The sequence below is a fragment of the Natrix helvetica genome, assembly GCF_964273705.1.
Source record: "Natrix helvetica genome assembly, chromosome: 1".
Lineage (NCBI taxonomy): Eukaryota > Metazoa > Chordata > Lepidosauria > Squamata > Natricidae > Natrix > Natrix helvetica.
In genome coordinates this window covers 337,713,494-337,736,031 of record NC_138548.1, presented here as the reverse complement: position 1 = coordinate 337,736,031, position 22,538 = coordinate 337,713,494, and the positions used below count along the sequence as shown (strand labels likewise).

The 22,538-nt window shown below is 41.3% G+C and overlaps 1 protein-coding gene across 1 annotated transcript in view; it reads right to left on the bottom strand.

Annotated features, from left to right (window-relative positions):
* The window catches only part of FHIT (fragile histidine triad diadenosine triphosphatase), a 1,079,102-nt gene that overhangs the window by 161,413 nt on the left and 895,151 nt on the right, over positions 1-22,538 (bottom strand). The window contains exon 5 of the mRNA XM_081932721.1: positions 20,512-20,580. Coding sequence (XP_081788847.1) covers positions 20,512-20,580 — 69 coding nt within the window. The remainder of the gene's footprint in view (positions 1-20,511; positions 20,581-22,538) is intronic.

Here is a 22,538-nt window from a genome sequence, read left to right as displayed (position 1 = left end):
AGTGACTGTACAATGTATTTAACAAAATGGTAACACTAGTGCTATTTTCACAGAGCATTGTTTATTTGAGCAAAAATATTTTATATCATGATGATGGGGAACCTGAGGTCCAAGGGCTAAACATGACTTACTCAACTTTATCTCATGCTTATGCTACAACTAAGGTTCCTCCGTTTCTTTAAAAGTCCATCCCCAAGCACCTCCCCTCATGCTGTGCAAGGCCACATAATTCGCACCTTCTTCTACAATTAAAAGTAAACCCTTTCTTCATATATATCCGGAAATAATTCCTTGATTATAATAAAAGAATTCTTAGCCAAAAGTCCTCTTTCCATCTAAACCTGAGTTCTCCCAACCTGGCAACTTTAAGACACGTGATGTCAACTCCCAGAATTACTCAACCATTCATGTTGGCTGAGGAATTCTGGGAGTTAAAGTCCACAAGTCTTAAAAGTTGCCAAGTTTGGAGACCCCCTGCTCTTAATGATCCATAAACAGCAGGGCTGACAAACTATATTGCCAGGCATGGAATCACAACCCCCCCACCCCCCCCCCCCCAAATTATCCTCTCCACAAAGGAATGTTCAAACCATCCCATTCCTGGTAGGTACCCCAAAAAGCGAACTTCTTTTCTTCTGAGAATAAACAGATCACTTCCTTTCCATCAGCAGCATGACTTGCGTCTTGTTTACGATACCCCAGCTTGAAAAAGGGAAAATCTTTTTGACATATGCAATCTGGAAAATGTCATGTTTCCTGTCTTCCCTTTATCAAACTCCTTTGTGGAGGAAAAGGCTGACCTTTGCTCAAAAAAGAGCCAGAAATTCTTGGTACCACCTTCCACTGTGAAATCGGTATCACTAAAAAAGAATAGAAGGAAGATGACCTTCCTTCTCAAAAGCCCTCACTTTGAGCTCGTCTTGACTCAGTGTGTGCATATGTGGATTACCCTATTCATCATATTTATGGGATTCATTTCACAGAGCCACAGAATCAAAATCACATGAAGTATTTGTTAGAATATTCATTACTGGGAGAGACATGATAACAAGGTCAGCCAATGAATAGGCACAGCAACTAAGTCAGCCAATGGGAGGTTAAACAGATCTGAGTCTGTGCTGAGAATTGAAACTGAAACTACTCTGTCTGCTCTGAACTCTGAGATGCAACTGTTCTCTCCTGCTTGTGTTCTGCTTGTAACTTCTACCATGTTGAAAGAATCTACTATTGGTATTGTACAGTCATTCATCTGTTATTATGTATATAAAGAAGATGAAGCCAGTTGAATCAGTTACCTATGTGTGCTTTCTGGATTTGATTTTTCTGCAACAAACTCTGATAGTATTAGTATCACTTTATAAAGTCTTAGTAAGGCCACACCTGGAATACTGCATCAAGTTTTGGTCACCACATTATAAAAAAGATCAAGATCTTGGAAAAAAGTGCACAGAAGAACAACTAAGATGATTAAAGACCTGGAGACAAAAACATATGAAGAACAGTTGCAGGATTTGGGTTTGGCTAATCTAGAGAAAAGAAGGACTAGGGGAGACATCATAGCATTATTCCAATATTTGAGCAGCTGCCACAAAAAAGAGGGGGTCAATTTATTTTCCAATGCATGGGAGGGCAGGGCAAGAAACAATGGGTGGAAACTAGTCAAGGGGAGAACCTGGAATTAAAGAGAAATCCTAACAGTGAGGATAATTAACTGGTGGACTGGCTTTCCTCCCGAAGTTGTGGGTGCTTCTTCCCTGGAGGTTTTTAAGAAGAGATTGGACAGCCACTTGTCTGAAATGGTATAGGGTCCCCTGCTGGAGCAGGGGGTTGGATTAGAAGACCTCCAATGTCCCTTTCAACCAGTGGTGAAATTCATTTTTTTGACGTTCTGTGGGCATGGCTTGGTGGGCGAGGCAGGGGAAGGATACTGCAAAATCCCCATTCCCTCCCCACTCCTGGAGAAGGATATTGCAAAATCTCCATTCTTTCCCCCACTCTGGGGCCAGCCAGAGGTGGTATTTGCCAGTTCTCTGAACTACTCAAATTTTCCGCTACCAGTTCTCCAGAACCTGTCAGAACCTGCTGAATTTCACCTCTGCTTTCAATTCCATTCTGACTTAATGTGAAGATTTTGTGAATGCTATCTATAGAAAGGAGGAAGAAGAGGTAGTAGTGGAGGTAGAGGAAGTGGGGGAGAAGGTGGTGTTGGAGATGTTGGTAGTGGTGATAGTATTGGTGGTGGAGGAGATCCAGATAGCAGGTGGTCATGGCTAATCTGGTAGGGTTAATGATGTTACCTCATGCATTCTTCAAATGAGGCTAGAAAGACCCACAAAACTCAAACAGTATCTTCTTGCAGTGCAAGGCTGGATTATCTGCAGTACGTTGTAAAGCGCTTGGCAAACAGTTGGGACTTCTGGGGAAAACTTGTCTCTGGGATGGTAAGGGCAGATTTAGAAAGCACTTGTATGAGAACAAAGGGACCACCTGGTTAAAAAAAAGGGGGGGGAGCATTCAGAGAGAAGGAAAGTCCCAACCATTTTCAGTTTTGACCTACCCACTGCTTGATTAATGCCCACCTGTCACCTCCCATCAGGTTCAAATAATGCACTTCTCAGTAGGGAAAACTTGGCTGGAGCTCAGTATCATGAATTGTCAAGAATATACATAGAGGTCCCAATGAATCCAAAAAATTCAGCATCTCGGCAAAGCGGTATGTCTGAAAGATTTGCCCTAGAGGGCTTCACATCCAAACATGGTCAAGACATGCTTGAAGTTTAAAGCTTTTTCATAAACTTGATAAACATGAGATATTCAACAACAGGATTGACTAGTCCAGTGTTTCTCAGCTTTGGAAACTTTAAGATGTGTGGACCTTAATAATTCCCAGACTCCTCTGGCTGGGAAATTCTGTGAATTGAAGTCCACATATGTTCAAGTTGCCAAGATTGGGAAAAAGCTGGTAGATTTTTACAATATCGGGAGGAAATTAGATGCTTTCAAAGCCAGTTGTGTCTGTGCAAAACAATAAAGCTTTATGTCTATATAAACTGACAAGTCCAGTTGCACTCCTGAGCCTAATTCCCAGCATCATCACCATTTTGCTGTGATGGCTTGCTCCTGCCTCTGCCACTTAATGGTTGTGTCTGCCAAGCTGGAATAGTCAGTATGATTAAAATAAACATTAACAGACTAGCTTGGTAATTACCTTCTCTCTCTTTTTTCCCTTTTCTATCCCTTCTCCCCCTCTTGTTCCTAAACTACAGCTCTGGTCTGCAAAGGACTGGAAATTATTAAGGTTATTGCTTGGTGCATTCAAACAGCCCAAAATTTAGGCTCTCTTCTAGTTTAACATTCTCTTGAGTTCTACTAAGAACATACAAACCAGCACCCAACTTCCATCAGTGACCATCAGGCAAAAATTGAAGCTTTGTAGGCAACACCCAGCCTGGTTTTTTTTTTTTTTTTACTCTTAGCCTCTAAACATTACGTCTCTGAACAGGAGTTTCATCCTTTATGTAAGAGATGCACTTCAACATCCATAAGTAGAAATTGAAGAATATACTGATAGAGTTGCTGGATAGATTGTTCATATGGCTTTCATTACTATGCTAGTGGTTTATTTTATTATATTTATACAGGTGGAGGATGCCATGGTTCAGCAATTAAGACAGCTGGAAAGCCGATAGCCTGGGTTCGAGACCCAAGGACCACATCATAGGGTGAGCTCCCAATATTTGCCCCAGCTCCTGCCAACATAGCAGTTCAAAAGCATGCACATGTGAGTAGTTAAATAGGTACCACTTTGGCGCATTTCAAATTTTCATGCCAGTCATAGAATGACAGAAGAGTGTTACTTTACGATTGAGTTGGTTGCTTTACAATTGCTGCATTTGCTTAATGACTGCCAGAAAAAAGGTTGTAAAATGAGTTGGTCACATGGATGACCTGATTTATGATTATCGTGAGTTACAACTGTGATGAGCGGGCTCCATTATGGTCATTAATTCAAGGACTACCTGTATATCAGATCCGGAGCGGGTGGACCTCCGTCAGTGGACCAGACGAGCCGCCAACAGCGAGTCTTGAGAGACCACTCTGGGAGGAGTTTGACTCTGTTGCCCCCGAGGATTTGGACAGGTTGCGTGGACGGCTGCGACCCACCACTTGTTTAACGGACCCGTGCCCCTCCTGGCTGGTACTGGCAGCCTGGGAGGTGACACGAGGCTGGCTCCTGGGCCTGGTGAGCGCATCACTGGGTGAGGGATACTTACCAACCGCCTTGAAAGAGGCGGTGGTGAGACCCTTGCTCAAGAGGCCTTCGCTCGACCCAATGGAGCTAGCTAACTATCGTCCAGTCTCCAACCTCCCCTTCGTGGCGAAGGTTGTTGAGAATGTGGTGGCGCAGCAGCTCCCGCGACACCTAGACGAATCCGATTATCTAGACCCACGCCAGTCCGGCTTCCGACCCGGGCACAGCACCGAGACAGCCTTGGTCGCGTTGGTCGATGATCTCTGGAGGGCCAGAGATAGGGGTTGCTCCTCTATCCTGGTCCTATTAGACCTCTCGGCGGCTTTTGATACCATCGACCATGGTATCCTATTGCGCCGGTTGGAGGGGATGGGAGTCGGAGGCACCGTTTTGCGGTGGTTCGGCTCCTACCTCTCCGACCGGAAGCAATGTGTGTTGACAGGGGGACAGAGGTCGTCCCTGAGGCCACTCACTTGTGGGGTGCCACAGGGGTCGGTCCTCTCACCTCTCCTGTTCAACGCATATGTGAAGCCGCTGGGTGAGATCATCCGTGGTTTTGGGGTTGAATACCATCTCTACGCTGATGATACTCAGCTGTATATTTCAACCCCAAACCACCCCAACGAGGCTGTCGAAGTGATGTCCCGGTGTTTGGAGGCCGTCGGGGTCTGGATGGGGGACAACAGACTCAAACTCAACCCCTCCAAGACCGAGTGGCTGTGGTTGCCGGCACCTCGGTTCAGCCAGCTGACTCCATCGCTGGCCATAGGGGGCGAACAGTTGTCCCCTGTGGAGCGGGCGCGCAATTTGGGTGTCCTCCTTGATGCCCGGCTGTCAATGGAGGACCATGTGGCAGCCGTGGCAAGGGGGGCATTCCACCAGGTTCGCCTGGTGCGCCAATTGCGCCCCCTACTGGACCGGAGTGCCCTGCGCACGGTCACTCATGCGCTGGTGACGTCTCGCCTGGACTACTGCAATGCCCTCTACATGGGGCTTCCCTTGGGACGCATCCGGAGACTGCAGCTAGTTCAGAACGCAGCCGCGCGGGTTATTATGGGAAGTACCCGTTACTCCCACGTAACACCTCTCCTGCGCGAGCTGCACTGGCTACCTGTAGCCTTTCGGGTGCGTTTCAAGGTATTGATCACCATCTTTAAAGCGCTCCATGGCAGAGGACCTAGTTATCTGCAGGATCGCATCCTACCACACACGTCCCTGCGACCTATCCGCTCACACAGGGAGGGGCTCCTCCTGGTGCCGTCTGCTAGGCAATGCCAGCGGGCGACACCTAGGAGTAGATCCTTCTCTGTGATGGGCCCAACCCTCTGGAATGACCTCCCCCCAGACATTCGAACTACCACCGACCTCCGTTCCTTCCGGCAAAAGTTAAAGACTCACCTATTTCAATCAGCTGGCCTGGCACTTTCTTAGTTTTACCTCCCGGGATTTATTTATTTTAATTGGGTTTGGGGTTTTATAGGTTTTTAACATATTATATTTATTATTCTATTACAGTCTCACAACCTCCTTCACCAGTATTAATTTAATTGTTTATGTATGTATTTTACAACGTATTTTAGTGACTGTACACCGCCCCGAGTCCTCTCCGGGAGAGGGGGCAGTCTATAAGTGTGAATAATAAATAAATAAATAAATAAATAAATATTGTTACCTTTTATAACACTGAATATCTATCTATTTGTCTAAATAGTAAGGCTGCCCAACTCCATATGACTATGGGTGACATATAATAATAAAACAAAGTTTTCACCATGTTTGGTGATGTCATCACATGAATACATGATGATGATGATGATAGCAATATCACTTAGACTTATAGACCACTTCACAGTGCTTTTACAGACCTTTCTAAGTGGTTTACAGAGTCAGCCTATTGCCCCCAACAATCTGTGTGCTCATTTTACCCATCTCGGAAGGATGGAAGGTTGAGTCAACCTTGAGCCTGGTGAGATTCGAACTGCTAAATTGCAGGCAGCCGGCAGTCAGCAGAAGTAGCTTGCAGTACCGCACTCTAACCACTGCGCCATCACGGCTCCTGATGATGATGACATGACTGATGTTTGGTGCATTTATTTTTTGATAGCTGTTTGTTTTGTTTGTTTGTTTGTTTGTTTTGTTTTATTGGATTTATATGCCGCCCTTCTCCCAAAGGACTCAGGGCGGTGTACAGCATTAAAAAGCACATATTACAAAAGTTAAAAGGAAATTAGAAGCAATCCAAAACCCAAACCCAATTAATATAACACTAACATTTAAAAAAAATAGATAAAATTAACAGGCCAGGCCGGCTTGCTGGAAAAGCCAACTTTTTAGGGCACGTCGGAAGGACGGAGGTCAGGGATTATGCGAAGCTCCGGGGGCAGCTCATTCCAGAGGGAAGGCGCTCCCACAGAGAAGGCTCTCTCCCTGGGGGTCGCTACCCGACACTGTTTGGCCAACGGCACCCTGAGGAGGCCAACTCTGTGGGATTGCACTGGACGGTGGGAGGCTACTGGTGGCAGGAGGTGGTCTCGCAGGTACCCTGGGCCTGTAACACATCCTGGAAATGTTCCTATTCCTTAACATCATAGTCAAAGGGTGTTTGCTTCTATTTAAGCATCTGCATGCTTACCCTCCTTGCTCTCTCCTGCCCTTTGCATCTCAGATTTGTGAGCCAGGTAGAGCTGGTTTGCCGTTTTAACATCTCAACTAATTGTCCTCCAGCCCATCTGTCCCTTTGTGTTTCCATCCATCTTGTGCCTCCTTCCTAACCCGTTTTGCTGCTATGCTGTTCTCTTTAAATGCTCCGGCTTTCACTTCCCAGCCAGGCTCAAGGAGGCCTTTGACAAGGCTTCTCCACTCAAACATGTAAAATGTTGGCTTTTAAGTGATTGGTTACATGTAGTCTTTCCTCTTAACAAAGACAAAGTACTCCTGCAAAAGAGTTATTGGTCCCTGCTGCAGGCTTTGCGTTGACTTGACAGGCATTTGCAGTCAGCATGTCTTTGATGGCAAGTCATTGGCAAAGGAGTTTAGTAATAAGGAGTCACGACTGACCAAAGAGAAATTGCTGATAAAAGGATTAATGTTGCCTTGGTCTCGGAGGTCTCCTTTACCTTGCCTGCACTTGAGGTTGTTCTGGCCCTCAAGGGCTTCTCTTGAAAAATCAAAAATGGCTTCTCGAGATAAAGTTAGCTCGGGATTTGGAAGCCTCATTCAGCATCTCCTGAAGATGGAAGCAGTGTTTGATTTCCATGTAGGCAAAACAGCTCCCACAGCGAAGAAGAACAATTGTTTCTAAAGGCGGGGGCTAAAGATGTTTTAGGGCAGGGGTGTCATCAAAATCAAATTCATTGAGGGCTGCATCAGGGTTGTGTTTGACTTCGGGGGGGCTGGGTTAGTGGTGGAATTTAAAAAAAATACTACCCGTTCTGTGGGCATAGCTTGGTGGGTGTGGCAGGGGAAGGATGCTATAAAATCTCCATTCCTTCTCCATTCCAGGGGAAGGTTACTGTAAAATCCCCATTTCCTCCCCTGTGTCTCAATCATCTGGGGACTCGGGAGGCAGAGAATAGATGGGGGCGGGGTCAGTCAGAGGTGGTATTTACCGGTTCTCCGAACTACTCAGAATTTCCGCTACCGGTTCTCCAGAACTGGTCAGAACCTGCTAAATACCACCTCTGGGCTGGATGGATATGGCCAGCTTGGCATCACTTGTGTCAGGGGGGAGGGGGGCTGTGGTGCCCCAAGCACTTTGTCAGCAAAAACAGGCTCCTGAGCTCTGTTTTTGGCTGGGCAGCCTCCTGCAACCCTCTGCCAGTGAAAACAGAGCTCAGGAGGGCCCCACGCGGCCCTTGCAAGCTCTGTTTTTGGCTGGGATGGCTTCCTGCATCCCTCTGCCAGTCAAAACGGAGTCTGGTCCTCCTGAACTCCATTGTTGGTGGCAGAGGCACTATGGGCCAGTCCTTCAGTATTTCCAGGGTAGCCTCGCAGGCCAGCTGTAAGCACCCTGCAGGCTGGATCTGGCCCACGGGCCTTGAGTTTGACACCCCTGTTTTAGAGAGTCAAGATACCCCACAGAGCTATTTTATCCTCCAGGAAGGACAGCACAGAAAGTACTGTAGCAGCTGCTTCATGTGCTATTTGAATCATCAAGGAAGACTTGGCATTGATGGTGATCCTCTCCTTGTCCTTGTCTGTAGTGGACAGGGACAAGTGTGAAATAACACTGGCCATATGCTCAAGTGGGCAGGGATCCAGGCTGTTTGATGTACAAAACTGGCACTGGCGTAGCTGTACACCGAACTCAGGAGGTGACAAACTGAGCCACTGAATATGTTTATGATTATGGCGTTAATTTAGATCTACATCTCCCAGGAGCTGAAGGAGGAATATACAGCAATCTGGTCCCTTCTCCAATTTTATTCTGTCGTAAGCTTGTGCGATGGGAGGTAGACTTGAAGATGGACCTCCCCAAGACTTTTGTCCAAAACTTTGCTCTGTTTTGTGAATAATTCAGAGCAAGGAGCACTCGCATGCAACTCCCATTCCAAGGAGAGGTCAACTTTTTCCAGCTTTGCAAAATAAGAGACGCTTTAGTGCGAGAACCATAAAAAAGACTAAAAAAACATTATTTTGTCATCTTTTTCTACATAGATAGTCCTCAGCTTACGATCACAATTGGGGGCAAAATTTCCATATTTAAGCAAGGTGGTTAGTAAGTTAGAGTCACACCCCATTTTATGACCTAATATACCATGGTGGTTAAGTCAGTACTGCAGTTGTTAAGTGAATCACACAGTTGTTAAGCAAATCCAGCTTTGCCCATTGACTTTGCTTGTCAGAAGCCAGCTGGGAAGGTCACCAAAGGCCAGGACATGACCCCAGAATGCTGCAACCATTGTACATACAGTACATGCTGGTTGCCAAGTGCCCTAAAATTTTGATTATGTGGGGATATTGTGACAATGATAAATACAAGGACCAGTTGTATATCACTTTTTTCAGTGCCATTGTAACTTTGAATGAGTGGTTATAAGCCAAGGACTACCATTCATTTATTTATTCATTCATTCATTTTATTGATTCACCCTTGGGCCACATCAAAGTGCAGAGTTCCAGAAACAAATTATTACTCAAGTTTGATAAAAGCAATTTAAAATGAAATTGGAATAAAATATAATTTAAAATGAAATTGGAATAAAATATAATTTAAAATGAAATTGGAATAAAATACAGTCTAAAATGAAGTAAGAATAAAATACAATAATTTAAGATTTAGATAAAAATGATAAAATTATATTTCGGTGTCACCCCTACAATCTACCCCAATCAGTCCCATATATGCAGATCTCAACCAAACCGTCTTGCTTAAGTACTGTGCTAAATGTTATTTTCAGACTCTAGCTGCATACAACATAAGTTGTTTTGATATGAGGGTTCCAATGGGTCGTTCCTTTGGTGTATAGACCAAGGTACCTGTCTCTCACCCTTATACAAGCAACAATCAAATAGGATATGAGCCAGTTCTTCTACCTCTGCTGTTGCGCAAATACAAAGACATCCATTGTAGGGTATAGAAACCAAGGACTACCTGTATACAGCCCTATAAACAGATATTCTGGAATGGCACAAACATGCATGAAGATCCTTGATCCAGGATTAAGATAATAGCAACTCATCATTTCCAGAGTGCTAGATAGAACGATTTCTACTTTGGATCACAAACTCTGAAGGGAAATGGACAACCAACTCTCTTTTTTCTCATAGGGCCCCAAAAATCTTATTTACTGCGTGCCAGTAAAAAACAATTCTCCCAGCACAAAGGCACATCGATGGATAGAGTTACTCCTGCTAGGTGGAGAGAAAGCAGCAGCCTCTAATAGGATTAAAAACACACACCATTCTTCTTAATGTAGAATTGAATTTTATCACTATCAAGAGGATAGTCATAGATTCAGATCAAACATTATGTGGACTTTAGAAATTCCTTCTCTTCTCTTCTGGGCTTTGCCCATACTCAGAATATCATGGCAGTTTCATCTTCTCAAAGTTACAGGAGAGCAAAGCGGAGCCTACAGGACTCTAGGTCATGCTCGCAATTTTTCTCTCAGAAGAAAAAATCAATACAAAATAATTAGTTTAACAGAAAAATAATAGGCAGGGAGTTCTTTTGGAAAGAAAGAAAGGGAAAAAAAAAACCACTGGCAATTTAGAAACAGCTGTGACTTCTATAGCTGATTCATTTTAATTTCCTACGATAAGCTTTTTTTATAGCCACTCTCTCCCAATTATCTCACCCTCCCAATTCCAGCAGCACTTACTAATGGCATAAGAGCTGAGCTGCAAAGTTATTTACTCCATTGGCTTTTAGTAAAATCGAGAGGAGCGGGCTTTGCCTGCAGAAAAAAAAAAGACTTGTGGGTTATCCATTCTCTTAACATTTTCTTGTCCCCTTTTTTCTTTGAAAATGGAAGAGAAAAACCCAACATGGTGCTAACATTAACTGAAAAGGACAGGTTTTAGATCTCAAAGGCTTTTTTTTTTTAAAAAAAGCACATTCTTGCATAAAGTCAGCACTGGCTTCGAATGTTAGCTATAGAAATCAACAGAAACCAAGTGCATAGGTGGTACATGGCTCAGAGCTGGTATTCAGCAGGTTCTGACCAGTTCTGGAGAACCGGTAGCGGAAATTTTGAGTATTTCAGAGAACCGGTAAATACCACCTCTGACCTCAGCCTCTTGTAGAAAATGTGGATAAAAATTCCAGAAGAAGACAAAATCTATTCTGCCATTCTTTTCACAAATATTTTATAGTGATCAAATCCTTTTCTTAAAGTGATTTTGTCTTCATATACCAGGGGTGCAATATCATTTGTTAGCTGGCCTAAAACAAGTTGGATCTCATTTTCATCTTTCCTTATTTTATATATATATATATATATATATATTTTCATATTTTATTTATATTACTTTCCATTTCCACCAAACAGTTTGAGATCTGGGTTTTAAACCATCAAAATCCACATATGTGTTATACTATTCACCACAATACTATTAACAATATAATTATATATCAGTACAATTACAATCACAATTGTATAACATATATTTTACATAATATAAAATTATAATAATTTATATTTCTTATATATTTTATTTTATTTTATTTTCGATTACTAAATGGGGCAATAGTAAAATTCTTCCTTTACAAAGCTGCAATTTTTTTCTTCATCAGTAGAGGATGCTATGACACTGGTACCTTTTTTTCCAGCCTGAATCAGAAAAAGTAAAACAAAACTTCCTGTTCCCTTTCCATTGCTATCCAACCCTCCACTGCCAAGTTGATGACTTGGAATCCCTTCTGGCCCTTTTTCAAACAAGCTCCAAGTTCTTTTTTTACAGTTTAGCTATGGTGTGGCCCAGTGGTGGGATTCAAATAATTTAACAACTGGTTCTCTGCCCTAACAATTCCAACAATCAGTTCACCAAACTGCTCAGAAGGTTAACAACTAGTTCTCCTGAAGTGGTGTGAACAGGCTGAATCATACGGAAGGAGCGGAGGTCGGTTGTTGTCCTAATGTTTGGAATGACCTCCCCCCAGACATTAGGACAACAACCGACCTCCGCTCCTTCCGTATGAAACTGAAGACCTACCTGTTTCGACTAGCCGGCCTGGCATAACTCTACAGCTTCTCCACCCCTTGGTCATTTTTTAACTATCAATTTTAGTGTTTAAATTTTAATGTTATTGGGGTTTTAACTTTTTCTAAGCACTGTAATTTATTTATTTATTTTTACCTCCTCTATATGATACTGTTTTGATTGTCGCTTTTGTACGTCGCCCCGAGTCCCTGTGGGGAGAGGGGGCGACTAACAAGTTCAAATAAATAAATAAATAAATAAATAATCCCAACACTGGTGTGGCCTACCCAAACCATAAAGATTTCTCTTATTGCATGTTTCTGTTCTAGTTTTTCTTAAGGTTACCTATATGTGGCGTACGAGACTCAATATTACAGGTAGTCCTCAATTTATGACCATAATGGAGCGCAAAACTTTGCTAGTAAGTCATGGTTGTCATAAGTTGAGGCATCCTACAACCAGACTTGATTTCTTGGCAATTTTGAGGCAGTAAATTACATGAGCACTGAGGTCATTAAGGAACAAAAAATTATCCAAAGGGAAATTTTTTTGCCATAAACCAGAAGTAAATGCTGGAAATCAGCAAAAAAGGTTTTTAAAAAAACCCATGGTCACGTGACCATGGGACATTGCAAATGGCGGTAAAAGTGAGCCAATTATCAAGAGCCCTAGATGTGATCATGTAACCCCAGGGGAATGGAAGGGTGGCCTTCATAATTTTGAAATTGTGTGGTAAGGAAGAAGTCTGTTGTACCTTCAGTCTCTAAAGGGATTGGTCATAAGTTGAGGACTACCTGTACACTGATATTTTACATGACACAGTCCCAAACTACTGTAGACTTTAAAATCCTTCATAACATCCTGAAAACATAAAATAATCATGCCAATCAATCTTGGCTGAACATATAAGGACAGCCACTGGATGACAGCAAAATGTTAGGATTTCTTGTATGCCTTTGCTGCCATCCAGTTGTCAACTGGACTTTGGATCAAGTAACCATAGAGTCCCTTGCAGAATGACTGCAAAAAGGTATCCCTGTCAGTTATGTCTAACTTTAGGGCACGGTGTTCATCTCCGTTTTTTGGCGGAGGGAGCCAGCATTGTCCAAAGACAATTTCCATGATCATATAGCCAGCACGGCTATATGTCAAAGGTGTATGAAACACTGTTACCTTCCCACCAAAGTGGTACCTATTTATCTACTTGCGTTTGCATGCTTTCGAACTGCTAGGTTGGCAGGAACTGAGGCAAGGAATGGGAGCTCACCCCCATTGCTCAGAGCTTGGGTCTTGAACCCTGGCTGCCAGCTTTCCAGCCGACAAACTCAGTATTTTTAACCGCTGAGCCGCTGAATAGAAATAAAGAAGAATCAGACATAATTCTAACAATCTTGTTGTTATGATACTGCTAATAAGGCTACCCATATTCATGGCCATGAAGAAGCTGATGGATATTCCTTTTAAAGGTGACATCAATGAGCAATCTCAAGCAAAGAACTAAATTTTGCTGATACACCTACACAACCCGCATCTTACAATGTGACAGGATATGAAGCACCTAGGACTTTATCTATTATGGCACTGCCTGTAAAGATAATCTCACCATATTTACAGTTTAGATCTGGGAAGAACTCACAAAGAATCTCATGAAAAAACATGTTTCCAGCCGATTCCATTTTCACTTTCAGCCAGAATGCATAATTTGAGAATAGGCTGGAGAAGCAAGTAAGATTTTGATCTCGGGATTTTGATTCTCTTCAAACAAACTATCTGCAGAAGAGGAAGCTGCACAAATAAGTACCTATGAATAAATATGTGTGTTTGTGTGTGCCTAGTAACAGTGATGCATGGTTGAGTGAATAGAAGAAGTGAAATTTTAACAGAAATTTCTTTTTGAAGCAATATCCCTGGATAGGAAGCGTAACTACACAAACATGTAAATTATTATTGGAAATTGTCTAGATAATCCACAGGCACTGGAATGGAAAGATGTTAACATATTAGGATAGTAAGATCTAAGACTAGACAGTTGTCTTTTGTTGTTGCTGTTTGTACAGAAGATGAGAAAATCAAAATAATAATAGGGTGAAACATTCCTAAAATCCAACCAGAAACTAAATTAGAATAGAATGGAATGGAACGGAACAGAACAGAATGGAATAGAATACTTTATTTATTTATTTATTTATTTGATTTATTTATTTGATTTATCAGTCGCCCCCTCTCCGCAAAGGGACTCGGGGCGACGTACAATCAAAACAAATATATAGATGTAGCATGGAGGAGGTAACATCAATGTTTAACAAATCAGATTCAAATGAAAAGCCACTAGGTTAAAATAAATAGCAATAAATTAAAACAGTTAAAACAATTTAAAAACCCCAAAAGTTTACATTTACAATAATTAAAATTGCCAGGGAGGTTAGAAAGTTCTAGTTAAGCCAGGCCAGCTAGTTGGAACAGGTGGGTCTTGAGTTTCGTGCGTACATTAATCGGCATACATTAAAATGAAATTACATTGTATACAACTCTCACAAAGAGTCTCCACCTCTAATACAGAGGTGGTTTCCGATCCGGGGCGAACCGATAATGGTGGCAGCGGGAGGCTCTGCCCACCCGGCCAGAAACTTCTGTGCATGCGCAGAAGCATAGTGTGAATACGCTCATGAGTGAACCAGTAGTAAAATAAATTGCAACCCACCACTGCTCTAATGTAAATATAAACATGACAAGATAAACAATTAAGTACAAAATTATGCATGTACCCACATATATTATATATATATATATATAATTATATATATATATAATTTATATATATATATAATTTATATATATATATATATATATATATATATATATATATATATATATATATATATATATACACAGTATATATATATATATATATATATATATATATATATATATATATATATATATATATATATATATTATATATATATATAAATTATATATATATATAAATTACTGTATGTATATATATATATATATACACATACATACAGTATATATATATATATACATACAGTATATATATATATATACATACAGTATATATATATATATACATACAGTATATATATATATACATACAGTATATATATATATACATACAGTATATATATATATACATACAGTATATATATATATACATACAGTATATATATATATACATACAAAACCATGCTGGTTTTGTTGTATTCGGGTCTTTTCCCGTGTAAGGTTGAGATTGTCTTTGCAATCCTGCCGAAACGTTGCAAAGACAATCTCAACCTTACACGGGAAAAGACCCGAATACAACAAAACCAGCATATATATATATATACACACACACACACACACACACACATACATACATACATACATACATACAGTATATATATAAATATTATATGGCATGGAGAAACAACACACTCTAGTTCGGATATATACATGTACATGGCAAGAAAAACGAATCTTGGGAGTTTACAAGAAGGATGGAATAGAGAACAAAGCTGTTAAAGAATCTGGAAGTCCTGCTAGAAATACTTCAAAAACATTATGGAGATAGTAAAACTAATCAAATCAGTAAGATTCCAAATGGATAGATGCACCCCAAGATTGTGAATCAAGATCAGAATCCATACATACTTGGGAAAAGATTCATTTAACTTCAACACATATTTATGAATATGTTCATTCCCATAGAAGTAGATGTCTAAATATGACCTTGGTTTTTTTTTAAGGTAATCTCTATATAACAGTTTGAAGCACACACTAATGAATTTCTATTGGATTTGTTTTTAAAGAAAAAATAAACAAGATATAGAAATGTATTCAGAGAAAGATTAATAGTAAGAACTAAAACTTAGGGCCATTTTAAGAAACCTGTATAGACCTCAGCCAAATCCACTAATTTACATACAACTATTAGAAAACAATATATTGTTAGATTATAGGAACAGTCTGATTAAACATTCATCTTATTTGATATGCAATACTTAGACTTGGACTGGTAAGTATTTCTCTGATTATTTTGCATTCAGTGCCATAGAATATATAAGAGAATAAAATATGGGCAAATAACAGCTTTGACTCTATTTTTTTTCAGATGTATTTTTGAGAGATGTTATATAGGTCAAAGGGGTGGGGGGAATCTAGCCCGATCTTCTGGCATCACTCTCATTATTTATTTTATTCATTATGAATTCATTTCCTCTTCTTCCAGGACTGTTTTCAAGGATATATATTGTAGGCAATATATCAGAAGAACTCAAAAAGAGTTGAGGCATAGCTACAGACTTTAAAAAAAAGAAACAAGGAGGATTTTTGGCACAGTGGAAAACCAGAGAGGATTAGGACCCTAAATGGCTGGAACACCATCAGTGGTGATTTAAAAAAAAATGCATTACCAGGTTTGAGAGCAGTGATGAAAGGAGTCAGTATATTGGAAAGCTAGATCTTGAAAGCAAATAGCTGGAAAAGAAACCTACCACTGCCAAAGGCAGCATAACAATTTTGTCTGCAACACTGGGAAAGGGAACCAATATAAATCCAAAACCTCTGGAGAATTCCTAGAAGCCTGGCACTCACACTAGCCAGCCGTCAACAGGCCCATAGAAATAAACAACATCTACCTGCCATTCAAAAAAGAGACAGTCAAAAAGCTAAAAGACCACACCACCTCCTTGCAAGTAATCAGCATTACTATAGATTAACACCAGATTTTATACTAGACCAACGGCCCCAAGCAGTATACAATACCACAATCAAGGAATTGCCAATTCAGACAAACAATAGAATGGAATGGAATGAATTAGAATAAGAATAAGAGAGTTAGAAGGGACCTTGAAGGTCTTCTAATCCAGTCCCCTGCTCAAGCAGGAGAACCTATACCATTTCAGACAAAGAACATATCCCATTTCAGGCAAGTTAACAGCACACAACAGCCTAATCAAGGAAGTACCAAAAACACTCCCATCAACACTGATAGGGCAAGCCACTAGTAAATAAACAGAGAGCATTCCCTTCTAGCACTCATGAAGTTTCCTAGTTGGGTAATGAAACATCTGCAAGAAAACAACCAAGCTCAGAAAGCACCAAGATTTCCACACAGTGGATTCATGTGATAACAAAACAAGAAGAAAAGCATAACCTCCTCATCCTCCTTGACAGCCCATCTCAGAGTACTGGAGTGCCTTAATTCTTTCAGAATATTGCTCCTTCCAGCATCTTAGCTCATAATGCCATCCGATAAGGAAGAAACATGATGGAAACCTCCACTGCATCTGTCTCCTTCTTGGATACTGTGGTCTTGAAATGGAGTAGACTTTTCACTGGGTAGAATTATTTTTATTATTATTTATTGAATTTATAGACCGCCCCCTCTCCCCGAAGGGAAGAATGATACATAGGAGTTGAGTACAGGGGACATAACCGTGCTAGGCCATTTAATGAGGGGATATATTTAGTGCTATCAGATGTGGGCTTCAATAATTGGGACCAGGGGTGGGTTCCGGCAATCACTACTGCTGGTTCGCTCGTGGGAGCGCTGCATACGCACGCATGCACAATGCAATAAAAATTGTTCTGTGCATGCACAGAAGCAAAAAACAAGATGATGGCGCCTATGTTGCCGCCTGGAAAATCGGCTCGGGGACATTGCAGGCCTGGGTCACTGCTGGTTCCAGCGACCCAGGCTGCCAAACCACTACCGGTTCAGCCGAACCGGTCTGAACCGGTAGGAACCCACCACTGATTGGGATCCACTAGATAGCAACAGACAACCCTTCTGCCATCTAGTAGATTTTCAGATGTTTTTCAGCCCTGATTTGGTAGCCCTAATTTTTGCTTCCAGGTTTGTTTTGGAAAACTTTCTCCGGAATCCTTGATGTATGGATTAAAGGCTTCATTTCAGAGAACAGAACCTGTTGTAGGACATTATTTGAGAGAACATTTGTGTAGAAATGACTTAGGGATCATTTTGTAGGCGTATCTTTTAAAGGCTCTTCAGAAATAGTTCAATAGTTGATGGTTTAACAAAATCATTGGTCGATGAAAGGAAATATTCATTCACTAGTAACTGGAAAGTCATTTTTAAGAAACTCTTTGGAGATTAAAGAGGCAGAATTTGCCTGCCTGGTTTTTATCCTGTTTCTAAAGACAGTTGGCTTAAGAAGAGCATGTGTGAAGTCAAAAAAAGTCAGTCGGTCTCTTTTATAGAATGATTGGGAATCAACTTAGGTCTCTTTCCTTTACCAGTTCTGCTTGAATAAAGTGGAAACCCAAAAGCTGCTAACTCTTATGCTTAGGCACTTCCAAAATTGAAAATGATTCCTAATAGGTATTCCTGTGCCACCAAAATGATTTAGCATAATGCGCTGAGATTGCTAAGTCAAAATATCTTTTCCTAAGTGATTTTCTTGTTGTGTCTCTGAATGTCAGAGGGAAAGAAGAGGACATCGCCTGCTGAATATCATTGTCGGTTTAAAAGTTTTACACTGAATAATTCATTCTTAGGAAAGGATGAGCTTTTCTTCATTGCATAAGTCAGAAAGGCTCAGCAACACTAATCACATTACAATAAAAGATTTGCACTGGCTCCTCTTCGATGCCACTTTGGCTGCTAAAGCACAGCAATCCATCATTCTGTTGTTTCCTACCAACTGCGTTGATAATCAGCAGACCAGTGTGGATCTCATGGGTGAATCCCCCTAATTCTTTCAATTACTAGACCAAGAGATGTAACGTTTGAGATGCATTAGGATTAAACCAAGTTTTGTTGGCTCAAGTTGCTATGCCCTCTTATTCCATTGCACTGACTGTTGACCGTGGAATCCTTGGTGCTCTCTGAGCTTGGTTGTTTTCTTGCAGCTGTTTCATTATCCAACTAGTAACATCGTTAGTGTTAGAAGGGAGTGAGGTTTCGTCTCTGTTAATATACAGGTGATGTGCCCTCTAAGTATTGGTGTTGGTGGTCTTGATTAAATAGTTTAGGATTTCCTGCTTGGGGGGGGGGGGGGGTTGGTGACTAGGTGATCTATCACCGTGATGGCGAACCTATGGCACATCTGTTGAAAGTGGCACGCAGAGCCATCTCTCCGGGCACTCCAATCATCACCCGTTGCTCCGTGTTCCAGCACGCACATGCACACCGGCCAGCTGGTCTTCACGTGCATGGCAGTGCTGGAAACCGGAAGAGGAACTCCCTGATGTGCATGCAAAGAAACTGAGCTTCTGGTTTCTGTTATGTACATGTACGCTGGCCAGCTGGTGTTCATGCATGCACGCTGGCCAGCTGGTCTTCGTGCATGCACGCATGCCAGAAACCGGAAGACCAGGTGACCGGCATGCATGTGCATGCTAGAAACGGGAAGCTCAGCTTCCGGGCACGCACATGTGTGCTGGGGAACTGCTCTTCCAGTTTCCAGCACTCCCATGTGTGGGTGCCATGGAGCTGTTCTTCTGTTCCTATGCGCTCCCATTTCTGCACTAAGTGCCAAAAAGGTTCACCAACACTGATCTATAAGGTCCCTTCCAACTTTGTTTCATTTCTATTCTATTCTGCTCTGCTCTGCTCTGCTCTAGTCTAGTCTAATCTAGTCTAGTCTAGTCTATTATTGGGGTATTGTTCAGAGCATGTGATTGGTGGATTGGTTGTATGGTAAGCAATGCCCCAATCAAGGAATGGCCATTTCAGGCAATCAATGAAATAATCATCAACAGCCTGATTTAAGAAGCACCAAGAACACTCCCACCAACATTGGTAGGGCCATTAACTTGTATGTCCACAGAAAGCAAACTCCACTCTCTTCTAACACTGATGATGTTACCTAGTGGGGTAATGAAAACAACCAAGCTGAGAGATCATCAATGCAACCCCAAGCTACAAATGTTATCTTCTATTGGTGACATTTGACTCTTAGTTAGATACTAAGTTTAACATAGGAGATGAACAATGTCCCCCACTTTATGATACAAGACTGTTAGTGGGCCAAAACAATCTAAATTGCATATAGTATATAACTCTACCCTCCTCCTGTCCGTGGGTGCTAATGGAAGAACCATAAAAATATTGTTACTGTAACTCTCAATATCTGCCACCTGAAATGCCTAATAGCTGTGATACCCTGCAAGTTCTGATCCCATTATGGATACAACTGTCATCAACACTCACTGCATCACAGTAAGGAAAGGTTATCAGCTCAGGAAATGTGATCACAAAGTGTTTCATAGAGCATTCCTTTAAAAAAAAATGGCTCCAATATTTGACCATTCCAAAACACGCTACAAATCCAATAAGATCGCCATTAAAAGTTACCATCCTTGTACCAGACAGAGCATCTCCAAAGTGTGAAGCAGTCCTGGAATGACTGTTGCTAAGATAAAGTCTGTAATATTTATCTCAATTCTGTTACATTATCTGACAACATTGGATTAAATGCCTTCATGAACCCATTATTTGAAATCCTCTCTTTGAAGTCGCAGTTTCAGATTATAGGCGGTGGCAAATTGGCATGGTTTCAGGTTAGTGGGTGGTTTGTTTGTGTGTATGTGCTAAATCAAAATAATCGGGTTAAGAGAAAAGGTTCAGCTCTTCATCTCAGTCTTACCTCATCGTAGACGTTGTCATTTCTGTCAAAATCACCTGGCTTCCTTGGAAGTACATGGACATGAACGTGCTAAAAAAAATGAATCAAAATCAAGGTTAGCCAGAAGCTTTAATACATCGCCTTTTTTTTTTTAATGCTCTCAAATTCTTTCATGTGGCGTTATTGTTTTTAATGATCCCTTTTGTAAAGCTTATCTCTATTTGCCATCTTAATCTAGGGAAGCATCTTTCTGGGAGCCCAAAAGGCAGTTCATACATGACAAATAACTTAAACAAGGGACCCACAGAGTTAAGTAAATAAAAATAGTCTCTCTTCTGAAATGCATGGAGGACAGAGAGAAAACTCCATGGTGATGGGGGATTTTGAGATAATGCTGAAAGGTACTGGGGAATTACGAGATGCCACTCTGCATTTCAATTATTATTGAAATGACAGACTATCACCTAGCTGTCAAGTTAAAATGATAAGTATAACTTTTTTTTCCAAACTAGATCTTTATAAACTCATTTAACTGAGAATGGTGTAGTCTACCGGAACAATATTTCTCATTTTGGACTTTAAATAGACTCTACGCTTATCAACCTAAGCCAAGGTTCATCAATTCCCACTCTAGATGTTTACAAATAAGTGATTCAGACAACCCTCAACTTATCTATCACACTCGACACAGAACAGAAAGTTGATGGAGACAAACATGAGGATGGATCATTATTATTATTAATATGTTGTTGTATGCTGTCAAATCTTCAAACTGCACAGTGACTTACACAAACATATTATATGCAATTATAATTTCCTCAAAGGGTCTGGATCATACAGTAAACAACAAAAATAACAACTAAACTGATAGCTAGCACATAAAAAAATCCAACAGCTAATGGCATGATCACCACGGAGAAAAATCAACTAATGCGGTTGTTAAGAATCAACATTGATTTGATCGCAATAATCAATCAATCATGGGAACTTGTCACACAGCCTAAATACTCTCTAGCAAAGAGCCCTACGGTATTCTTCCAGACATATCCAAATAGAGCTCATTGCATAGTTGTCTATGAGGGTGCCTGGTAGAGAATATGGGAGTGAAATATAAGCAAAAATGACTTTACCACAATGGCACTGGAAGGACCCATAATGAAGTGCATATTGGGGGAAAGGAAGTCCTGCTTACTAGGATTTTGCAAACAGTTGAAGAAACACTTTGTAAAATGCATTGGTCCATGCACATTGCACCTCCTTGAAGCATTGAAAGGATCAGGTCTTCCTAAGGTTCAACACACCTGCTTCACAGGCTAATCCCAGTTGTCTGCATCTGCCCATCCAGGCACAACTGCTTTTGCTGCCAACCCCAGCCCAGCTATTGTCTGTCAGCATGCACATGCTCACTGCTGTTAAAGCAGCCAAACCTAAGCCTTCCATGGGATACAAAGACTTTGATCTTTCAAGAAGAAACAATAGTCGTTTCTTTCCATGACCTTGGGAACAGTGGTGGTATTCAGCTGGTTCAGACCTGAGGGTCGCCCTGGCTCTATGTCATCCCATTTAGCCACATTTTCTAAGCCGTGTGTATGCATGCAAGCCCTGCACCTGAGCAAAGCGCATGCAAAGAAGATGTGCATGCTCATGAAGTGAGCATGGATGCATATGCACTCACAGTTTCAGTGCACGGTGAACTGGGGGTGAAATTATGTGAAACCCACCACTGCTTGGGAAGTCTTCCTTTTCAATGTCTTGGAAGTCCTATTATTCAACGCAGCTGATTCACATGACAATAAAACTCAAACCACAGGTGGGTTCCTACTGGCTTGGACTAGTTCAGTCGAATAGGTAGTAACTTGGTAGCCTGTGTCGCTGGAACTGGTAGTGACCCAGGCCTGCCGTGCCCCCGAACCGGTTCTCCTACGGTGCCGCCATCTTGATTTTCGGTTCTGTCCATGCACAAAATTTTTTGCGTTCCGAACCGGCAGTAAGTCCGGCAGCAACCCAACCCTGACCCAAACCCTAGTTAGAAAACTCAGTCACAAAAT